Source organism: Haliotis cracherodii, unplaced genomic scaffold (genome assembly GCF_022045235.1).
Source record: "Haliotis cracherodii isolate W230 unplaced genomic scaffold, xgHalCrac1.p SCAF_3, whole genome shotgun sequence".
Lineage (NCBI taxonomy): Eukaryota > Metazoa > Mollusca > Gastropoda > Lepetellida > Haliotidae > Haliotis > Haliotis cracherodii.
The window spans coordinates 845,419-857,166 of record NW_027266286.1 but is presented as its reverse complement, the minus strand read 5'-3'; the positions used below and the strand labels follow the sequence as shown (position 1 = coordinate 857,166).

Below are 11,748 nucleotides of genomic sequence, written 5' to 3'. Positions count from 1 at the left end.
ATGGTGGGTGGCACTTGTGTGCATGTATAAAACCTTCACAAACATGTAATGCCAGTGTTGCCAAACGTCTGAAGGAAGGCTGACCGTAATAAATAACAAAGTAAGGTCATTAATTACAAGTAAGTGATTGATGAGTAACCGTCGCGTGGTAGGAGTATTGCTGTGTGGCATCAGCCAACATTCTGCAATGGTGCGGGTGGTGCAATGGTATCGGAGGTGCAATGGTGCGGGTGGTGCAATGGTGCGGGTGGTGCAATGGTTTTGGGGGTACAATGGTGCGGGTGGTGCAATGGTGTGGAGGTGCAATGGTGCGAATGGTGCGGGTGGTGCAATGGTGTGAGGGTACAGTGGTGCGGGTGGTGCAATGGTGTGAGGGTACAATGGTGCGGGTGGTGCGGGTGGTGCAATGGTGTGGGGGTACAATGGTGCGAATGGTGCGGGTGGTGCCATGGTGTGAGGGTACAATGGTGTGGGGGTACAATGGTGCGAATGGTGCGGGTGGTGCAATGGTGTGGGTGGTGCAATGGTGTGGGGGTACAATGGTGCGAATGGTGCGGGTGGTGCAATGGTGTGGGTGGTGCAATGGTGTGGGGGTGCTATGGTGCGGGTGGTGCAATGGTGTGGGGTGCAATGGTGTGGGGTACAATGGTGCGGGTGGTGCAATGGGGTGGGTTGCAATGGTGCGGGTGGTGCAATGGTGTGGGTTGTTCAATGGTGTGGGGGTGCAATGGTGCGGATGGTGCAATGGTGTCGGAGGTGCAATGGTGCGGGTGGTGCAATGGTGCGGGTGGTGCAATGGTGCGGGTGGTGCAATGGTGCGGGTGGTGCAATGGTTTTGGGGGTACAATGGTGCGGGTGGTGCAATGGTGCGGGTTGTGCAATGGTGTGGAGGTGCAATGGTGCGAATGGTGCGGGTGGTGCAATGGTGTGGGGGTACAATGGTGCGGGGGGTACAATGGTGCGGGTGGTGCAGTGGTGCGGGTGGTGCAATGGTGTGAGGGTACAATGGTGTGGGGGTACAATGGTGCGAATGGTGCGGGTGGTGCAATGGTGTGGGTGGTGCAATGTTGTGGGGGTGCTATGGTGCGGGTGGTGAAATGGTGTGGGGTGCAATGGTGTGGGGGTACAATGGTGCGGGTGGTGCAATGCGGTGGGTTCCAATGGTGCGGGTGGTGCAATGGTGTGGGTTGTTCAATGGTGTGGGGGTGCAATGGTGCGGATGGTGCAATGGTGTGGGGGTACAAAGGTGTGGGTGGTGCAATGGTGTGGGTGGTGCAATGGTGTGGGTGGTGCAATGGTGTGGGTTGTACAATGGTGTGGGGGTACAATGGTGCGGGTGGTGCAATGGTGCGGGTGGTGCAATGGTGCGGGTGGTGCAATGGTGTGGGGGTGCAATGGTGCAAGGGTGCAATGGTGTGGGGGTGCAATGGTGCGGGTGGTGCAATCGTGCAATGGTGTGGGGGTGCAATGGTGCGGGTGGTGCAATGGTGCGGGCGGTGCAATGTGCAATGGTGTGGGGGTGCAATGGTGCGGGTGGTGCAATGGTTGCGGGTGGTGCAATGGTGTGGGGGTGCAATGGTGCGGGTGGTGCAATGGTGCGGGCGGTGCAATGTGCAATGGTGTGGGGGTGCAATGGTGCGGGTGGTGCAATGGTTGCAGGTGGTGCAATGGTGCGGGGGTGCAATGGTGTGGGTGGTGCAATGGTTGCAGGTGGTGCAATGGTGCGGGTGGTGCAATGGTGTGGGTGGTGCAATGGTTGCGGGTGGTGCAATGGTGTGGGTGGTGCAATGGTGTGGGTGGCGGTCGCTGTCGGTAGGGCAGGACATGATGGCCCTTTACATCTCGTATCATCACTGATTTTCTGTGATCCATTCATATACTTTTCACCGCGAATAATCAAGACTGGTTGTTCTGTGGCGTTGACATTATATATTACATTGTTGACATTAAGAGTGAGTCAGTTACTTTCTCGGACTGTTTTTAACAGTATTCCAGTCATGTCACACCGTGTCACCGTTATTGTGGGAGGAAAGCCCGAGATGCGGGTCTCAGACGTTTACCACTTCGGTGAAAACCACGAGCACGGATATGGTGCTGACAAACCAAGAAATATAATAGGGGCGAATCGGGTTTCGAACCCACAATCAGAGGTTTTTGGCGTGCCAAGGGACGCAGCTCTGCACAGCGAATCGCGGTGCCTTAGACGACTGGGCCACCCGTGCACCCTGCCATTAAGATGAGCAATTGAGTTAATCAACTGTTTGAAGTTACGAGTTACAGATTTCAAATCGATATCATGATACAAATATCAACAACATATTACACTGTGTGATAAACACACCTACAGATACAATAATATTCATCATAATTATAACTAACATAGTTCCAGACAGCTGACTGAAGCCAGTGCGTATAAATATTAAAGTAGCCACCACGTTTCAAAAGTGATCAAAACCTAAAAAGGCAGCTACTCTATCTCTGTTAACTTTCACTGACATCCCAATGAAGATGTAGCATCTGATACTGATGGAAAGATAACACTTTACAACCAAAATTCTCCGTCTGACAGGGCCATGTTGTCATGTGGGCTGCCATCTTCTGATGACATACGCGAAGCAATATATGGCGATTACAATTACCAAATGTTGATGCTCTCGTTTTGAAAATGCAATTTCCTGTTGGAATATCTCAATCAATCAAAGGGGTACAGAACGAATGTACAAAGTCAAAATCGGTTTGGAGTAATTGAACGCTGACCTGAAGTTGACAAGACCACAGATTAATCACGATGTCGACCTCGAAGTTATGAGGGCCAAACAAAGTGGCGGTGAAAAGAGAGAGTGAGTGAGTATGGTTTTACGCCGCATTTAGCAATATTCCAGCAATATCACGACGGGGGACACTAGAAATGGGCTTCACACATTGAACCCATGTCGGGAGTTGCGTCCCTTAGTAACCCGCGATTTTGGGTTCGATCCCCGGTTCACCCGATTATAATTCAAGGTTTGTCAGCACAATACCCGTGTTCGTGGGTTTCACCATATTAACCTTAGGTTCCATGTCAACCTTCTAAGATTCAATGTCAACTGTTGAAACCCATTTAACAGAACAAAGCTACTGGCTGACAGAATGAGCACGTCGTATAGGGTGGACAACGTCTAACAGTAATGATGGGGAAGCTGTACAACAGCATACCGCGAACAGGACATATATCAACACCATGCAAACTTGGTGTCATCATACAGATTTACAAGGGTGGAAACAAACCCCCAAAATGACCCCGAAAATCACAGGGCTATAACCCTTCTTCCTGTGATACGTAAGCTATTTGAAAAGCTGGTTCATAAGAAGTATATCAAATGGATCCATATGGACAACATCAGTCTACAAAATTCTCAGCAGCAAGGTTCCAACATGGAACAGGATTCAATCTCACAGAGTCCGAAAATCACAACCGTGTGTGTAGTGCATTCCAGGACAGCAGACGAGCATTTGAAGCTGTTGGGCTTCTTGTATTGTTCTTTATGCAAAATACCATTGGAATCTGTGAACTTACGTGGCGACTACTTGTCAATGCAAACAGTAATCTTACTGGTGTTACCGCAGTAAATGGCGTACAATCCAAAGTCATACACTGGTGGCAGACAAGGGGGCGTCCTCTCCGTTTTCTACACCTAGTGTACATAGCTGAAACTTCTAAACCTCTTAGACTCGTCAAACCTTGGAATCGACATTACAAATATCAACACTGGAAAACTCAGCTGATGATGTCACTCTGCTAGCATAGTCTTCCAAATCTTTTGACATTGTGACAATGTATACAGAGAATGGAGAAAATTAATAATAAACCCTTCCAAGTGTAAAATTACATATATTGACCAGTATCCGCTCACTCGCCAGATGTGTCATGGTGTATAACAGGTGAGGCGACATAACCTGGTGTATCACAGGTGAGACGACATAACCTGGTGTATAACAGGTGAGACGACAAAACCTGGTGTACAACAGGCGGGACGACATAACATGGTGTATCACAGGTGAGACGACATAACCTGGTGTATTACAGGTGAGACGGCATAACCTTGTGTATAACAGGTGAGACGACATAACCTGGTGTATGACAGGTGAGACGACATAACCTGGTGTATGACAGGTGAGACGACATAACATGGTGTATCACAGTGAGACGACATAACCTGGTGTATAACAGGTGAGACGACATAACCTGGTGTATAACAGGTGAGACGACATAACATGGTGTATAACTGATACATCAAGCACTACCTACTTGGGCATCAAGGTCAACAGGAATCTAACAGCGGCAGATTCAGTAGCACCGATGGGTATAGGTATGAAACCATAGGGAGTTAACAACCCTCTTATCTCAGCGAGGACAGTGTTACCTTGTTTGCCATTAGGTTGCAAGCTGTGGACACAAATAACACAAACCGATATTCAAATACTCTCCAGTGGCGGTCGGGTAGCCTAGTGGTTAAAGCGTTCGCTCTTCATGCCGAAGACCCGCTTTCGATTCCCGACAAGGGTACAATGTGTGAAGCTCATGTCTGGTGTCACCTGCCGTGCTATTGCTAAACGCAGCGTAAAATCCAAGTCACTCACTCACTCTTATGAACACAAACCACTCACTCACTCTTAGGAACACTTAAATCAGTTTGGGACAACGTTATGTCATCTCCCGCTGGTGATCCACTGGACTTTCCACAGAGTTGGAGCTCTTGTGCAATATATGCTTGGCAGATCCATCAACACTGAACAACCATTTTATGAAACGTGTGTGACTTCCATACTATATGTGCAAGTTTTGAGATATAATTTCAGCTTCATAATGACGGGTCTTTCAAAGGAGATGTTGAATACGTATAAACTTGAGCAATGTTTTGTTTGTTTGTAGTTAAACGCCGCACTCACCAATATTCCAGCTATATGACTGCAATCTGTGAATAATCGAGTCTGGACCAGACAATCCAGTGATTGACATCATGAACATCGTTCCGGGCAATTTGGATACAATGACATGCATCCACCAAGTCAGCGAGCCTGACCACCCGATCCCGTTAGTCGCCTTTTACGACAAGCATGGGTTGCTGAAGATCAATTCTATCCCGGATCTTCTCGGGTTAAAGTAGCAGCTTCCATATGGTTGCAATGATGGTTGTGTTGGAGACTAGACAGACATTCAGACATCACCTCATAACGGATGGAATCATCCCCCAAAAGCTTCATGTCTCAAGGCGCCGAGGTTTTAGAGATGGGGAGAAGGACCTTCAGATATGACAAACATGTCACAGGTGGAATCATCCATGTAGATTCAGAGTCAGAGATGAGGAAACATTTATTGAGGACGATGCACAACAAAATAAGCTTCATACTTGAGTGTCAATCAGGTGAGCTAAACTTTCCTTGTGACATCATGAGACTTCCATGCACTGGGAGACGGGAGTCTTACTTAGAATTACCAACATTCCAACACTAAACAACTTTCAGCTTCACATCTAACGAAGTACAAGAAATAATTTGCATCAAACTTTATTTCAGTAAAGTACAAAAAAACAATAAACAATCGAAATGAGAACCCCACTTGAAGGGTATAAAATAATCAATATTTTAAAACAGGGATAAAATATATTATCCTAAAAAGGGGACAAATTGATCAGAAAACATTGTTCAACAACTCAAGCTACAATCTACTTTTTCAAAGCCAGAATGAAATTTAATGGGAAAATGAAATGCTCGCTAAACCTAAAGGAATTATTTATAAAATTTGCATTTAAAATCCGTATTCAGAAATATAATCTGTTTAAAAGAGCCTATCAAAGACTTCTTTAAAAGAAACACAAATTCATGAAACCTCCATCAATACCTCTCCTATATCTCCTCCAGTGTTTTCACTGCGACTCAGCACTGGAACTGTGTTGATGTCAGCGCGTGTCCTGCAGAGGGCGAGCAAAGACACTTTCTACACGGGAAAGGCAGAATCAATATTTTAAATACATGGGCACTCTTGTTACACGACTGTGTCTCCCTGCCTTTCTAACTCCAATTAACTCTCTGCTCCATGAACAATTCCAAGACTTGGTCAGGTGCCTCTCTCAATCTTGTAGATCTAAGAGATTCCACTCTATGAATAATGATATTGTCTGACGGTCACGACCATCAGGGGCAACTGTTTTTGAATCTTGAAACCAATTTAGGTATTTATGCACTGTTGTGTGCGTACCTAGAGCTGATCACGAAAGTGTGTTTGGGGATGGTAAATATCCTGTATTAGGAATAAACATTGTATTTGGGGAGATTTGGCGATCTAAATACATATCCCGTTTATTCCTAATACGGAATATTTGATCATCTCCAAACACACTTGCTTGATAACCTCTTTATCATATGTCATTCTTCAATTCTGTGCTCGACAAATCTCTTCTCATCTCTCGAAACCATTACCTGGAATGTGAGCATTATTATATATTACGTCAGTAGTAAAGTGATGTGTCAGTCGGACAGCCGATATAGTTCCAACAGAACCCTGTTTCCTGGGCCCGCTTGCACACCGCGTGCTGAGATTGCTTTTTGTAAGTAGGCCCCTGGACAGTTGCATAACTACATATGCACAAATTGTTTCTACTTTCACAGCAATCCATCGGTCTGTCCGTGAGAGTAACTTCTCCTTTTCAAACGGAATCTACTCTAATCCTTTTGTCTTTGAGACATCTGTCTGCCTGTCCTGTGATAGCGTTACGAAGTGCAATCAGATGTACATACAGCGACAAAGTAAAACAAGGTAACAATTCGGAAATATGTAGACCAAATCCAACTGGTTTAATGGGGTGAAAAGGTTCCAAGCTGCAGATGTCTACAAGCACAGATATGTATCCTGCCAGGCTAATGTCGTCGCTAAATTGTTTCGCAATTTATATCTAAACTTGTCTAAACTTGTATAATGTCTTATCTACGTCACAGTTAGACACTGATTTTCAGTAGCGTAGACTATTTCTTTTATAATGATAGCAATTATCCCCGATTCCCGATTATAATTCTGACTCGGTCGCTGAATGACAAGGACGACGCCTTGTTAGTTTGGAAACAGTGAAAATAGTCCCTATATGACCTTTGATATTTGCATATCTATCCCCATATAACTCCAACTGATATCGTATTTATCTTTTGGCTTTATCCTGCCGAGACACCGACCTATTATATGATAAAAGGTTTTGCTGGCTTGTTCTAAAAGAAATATATACTCAGTACTGATTCACCTCCTGCCATTGGCATCTGTGAAGAATAGGTCCTCGGTATCCCATGCTTGTCTCCCGGTGGGGATTCCAGGGCAGAATAGGTCCACGGTATCCCATGCTTGTCTCCCTGTGGGGATTCCAGGGCAGAATAGGTCCTCGGTATCCCATGCTTGTCTCCCTGTGGGGATTCCAGGGCAGAATAGGTCCTCGGTTTCCCATGCTTGTCTCCCTGTGGGGATTCCAGGGAACAATTATTTAGGTCCCCATGCCATATACTATACTTGTCTCTCTGTGGGGATTCCAGGGAACAATTATTTAGGTCCCCATGCCATATACTATACTTGTCTCTCTGTGGGGATTCCAGGGAACAATTATTTAGGTCCCCATGCCATATACTATACTTGTCTCTCTGTGGGGATTCCAGGGAACAATTATTTAGGTCCCTATGCAGTATCCCATACTTGTCTCCCTGTGGGAATTCCAGAGCAGAATAGGTCCCCGGTATCCCATACTTGTCTCTCTGTGGGGATTCCATGCTTGTCTCCCTGTGGGGATTCCAGGGAACAATTATTTAGGTCCCCATGCTTGTCTTTTGTTATAGTATTGGATTCTTAGCGCTTCTCACTGGGCCTGGGATGAGTCCAAATTAACAACCCGGGTATCCCCCAACACCCACCCCGTCTCAAGAGATAGGTCCAAATGTCTGATTGGGAATAGTTTGACCTGGCAAAATATATTTAGATACTCAGAATCAGAGGGAATGTGTGGACAGTCAGAATCAGAAAGAAATGTGAATATTAGTGGCTTGTAGTGTAACCATGGAGTTCTACATAATTTTGCCACTGAATGATATATCACGTGATTAACCACAGGTCCGGGTAGTCCTGTGTGTACCTGGGTACAACTCAGTACCCAACCGACCTGAGTACCCGAGTTACCCGTCCCAGCCCTACTTTTCACATATATATGTATGCATGCAACTCATTATTTATTGAGTAATGGTATAAACTGGGTCAATGTGATATATTTTGAAGATGTTCCACAACTACTCAACTACCATGAAGCTAAGTACAATGTTAGTTTAGATTGTAGGTGTTCTGTGATTCAGGTGGTTTATAAATCTCAGGGACAATTACCAGCTGTCCCAGTTCCTGGATAACAAAACGTATTTGTTTTATATTCAATTTTTTCAATTTCTTTATTCAACGTACTGAGGAGGCCACATGCCTATAGTACAATCATGATTACAGAAGCAATTGGTACAATCATATAATTTCCAAACTTGATTTTCTTTGTATAAAAGCATGATATATGTACATAGAAAGATTTCTTATGGTTTCAATGTTGCTAGTGGTCAGTAATAGTTTAAACTTAAATGTACAATGGTTTATATGAAAATATTGTTTATATTGAATAGTTCAAGGTCACCAGGATCGAACACTACAAATCCTGGTCCAGGTAAGCTACATGAACAGTAGATGACAAAGCAATTACTTGTAACTGTCCTACAAAAGAAATTCAAACTTAACTCTGGGTGCACTACATGCGGCACCATGGTCTTGTCAGTGATTAATGGTTAGCTCTTGAAAAAACAAACTTTGTTGCACCAAAAAAAAACGTGGAAAAAAATGTTAGACAATACTGTTGCTTCTAATTTGTGATGGATGACAGGATTCTGTCCTGGGGGCATCCAAAAAAAATACCATGAATTTTTCACTCAAATGTAATGGGGAGTAAGTGGCTCTGACATACAATGTTTTTTATACCCTGAGCCAGCTGATGGTTTCTTGGCGGTCATTGCAGAGAGTATTTATTAGAGGGTATTCATTACAGAGGGTATTCATTACAGAGGGTATTCATTACAGCGGGTATTCATTACAGAGGGTATACATGACAGCGGGTATACATTACAGCGGGTATTCATTACAGAGGGTATTCATTACAGCGGGTATTCATTACAGAGGGTATTCATTACAGAGGGTATTCATTAAATAGGGTATACATTACAGCGGGTATTCATTACAGAGGGTATACATTACAGAGGGTATTCATTACAGCGGGTATTCATTACAGAGGGTATTCATTACAGCGGGTATTCATTACATAGGGTATTCATTACAGCGGGTATTCATTACATAGGGTATTCATTACAGCGGGTATTCATTCGGAGGGTATTCATTACAGCGGGTATTCATTACAGCGGGTATTCATTCGGAGGGTATTCATTACAGCGGGTATTCATTACAGAGGGTATTCATTACAGCGGGTATTCATTACAGAGGGTATTCATTACAGCGGGTATTCATTACAGCGGGTATTCATTACAGCGGGTATTCATTACAGAGGGTATTCATTACAGCGGGTATTCATTACAGAGGGTATTCATTACAGCGGGTATTCATTACAGAGGGTATTCATTGGAGCGGCTATTCATTCAGAGGGTATTCATTACAGAGACAAATCATTACAAATATTATTTAGTTTTTGAGGTGGTTGTACATGATCCTGTGCGCAGTGCACAGGTCACAGGTCACAAATCAGGTGAAGTTGAGCAACATTGGTCCCGGAGAGTCCTTGGATGGGTGATTCTAGAGCTTTGGTCCTGCCCCACACTGAAGCCCTGATAGGACGTGATGTCTCCTTAGCCCTGCCCCACACTGAAGCCCTGATAGGACGTGGTGTCTCCTTAGCCCTGCCCAACACTGAAGCCCTGATAGGACGTGATGTCTCCTTAGCCCTGCCCCACACTGAAGCCCTGATAGGACGTGGTGTCTCCTTAGCCCTGCCCAACACTGAAGCCCTGATAGGACGTGATGTCTTCTTAGCCCTGCCCCACACTGAAGCCCTGATAGGACGTGATGTCTTCTTAGCCCTGCCCAACACTGAAGCCCTGATATGACGTGATGTCTCCTTAGCCCTGCCCCACACTGAAGCCCTGATATGACGTGATGTCTCCTTAGCCCTGCCCAACACTGAAGCCCTGATAGGACGTGATGTCTCCTTAGCCCTGCCCCACACTGAAGCCCTGATAGGACGTGGTGTCTCCTTAGCCCTGCCCCACACTGAAGCCCTGATAGGACGCGGTGTCTCCTTAGCCCTGCCCAACACTGAAACCCTGATAGGATGTGGTGTCTCCATAGCCTAGCAGTGCTTGGGTTGTATACTCCCTAAGGAGTTGAGAAAGAAAATTGAGTTCACACTGATCCATTAACTGGGTTGATAATGGTGATACAGCTTTGAACATGCATCAACGGGTGATCTATAGCATTGTAAATATACATTTATATTTATTACAGAAGTTATTCATTACAAAGGTTATTCAGAACCATGTTGACCCGTGAAGACCCGGGGAAGAATAGGTCTTCAGTAACCCATGCTTACCGTGAAAAGTGACTGTTTGTCATAAGAGGCGACTTACTGGACAGTGTTCTAAATAGGGTCCAAGTTTAATTTCTGAAATAAATTTTCCATATGTTCTAAGTTTGTTTCTTGAACTTAACGACCCGTCAAGATCCGTGTAGAATATGTCTTCAACATCCCCTGCTTGTCGTAAAAGGCGACTATGCTTGTCGTAAGAGGTGACTCGGGATTGGATGGTCAGGTTCGCTGACTTGGTTGATGCATGTCATCGATCCCAATTGTGTGGATAGATGCTCATGATGTCAGTCACTGGATTTTCAGGTCCAGACTAGATTATTCATAGACCGCTGTCATAAAGCTGGAATATTGCTGAGTGCGGCGTTAAACAACAAACAAACCAAATTAATAACAGAAGTAGCCATATGTCTAGAGTCATTTCAAATCCTATCTCTTGTAACTTGTGCCCCTAGAGCAACGGTCCTACAGATACATCCCAGTCCTTCAGTATGTGGAGCATCAATGTTTGGATTTCATTGGGTGCAGCCTGCTGTGCTCAAGTGTTTAGTGTTTATGTATCAATATGTCAGGGCTGAAAGTAGGAAATTAAACATATTATCTCTGTAGTCTCATACAAATGTCATTTCCTTCCCTTTCCCTGAGGTCATATCTCCTGTAGCTTGACCAGTATAGTGCAGTCTGGTTCAGTGTGTGTGTACGTGGAATTACCACTGATCACGTTCCCCCAGGTCCTGACACAAGGACCCACACTTCTACACGTTCGAGGCTTAATTAATGAACGCAATCCCCCTGGACCTGAGGGGTGACAGTGATTAAACTGAGGCTCTCAATGTAGTGAGTGAGTGAGTGAGTGAGTGAGTGAGTTGGGTTTAACGCCGCTTTTAACAGTATTCCAGTTATATCACGGCGTGTCAGCGTAATGTGGCAGGAAAGCCCGAAGTGATGCAGGTTTCCGACATTAACAACTTCGATGAAACCAACAAGCATGGGTATGGTGCTGACAAACCTAGAAACATAATCTGGGCAAACCAGGATTTGAAACCACAATCATAACTCTTGAAGGAAACCCTTTCTTCACAAATTGAAGCAGGATGATGTTTGAAAACACATCGTAAATCCC

General features: G+C 44.9%; 1 protein-coding gene across 1 annotated transcript; it reads left to right on the top strand.

Annotated features, from left to right (window-relative positions):
• Positions 1–272: 272 nt before the first annotated feature.
• LOC139474083 (uncharacterized) lies at positions 273–998 on the top strand. The gene has a single exon (XM_071256947.1). It carries the CDS (start codon positions 273–275, stop codon positions 996–998), a length of 726 nt encoding a protein of 241 aa, XP_071113048.1.
• The last annotated feature ends 10,750 nt before the right edge of the window (positions 999–11,748 follow it).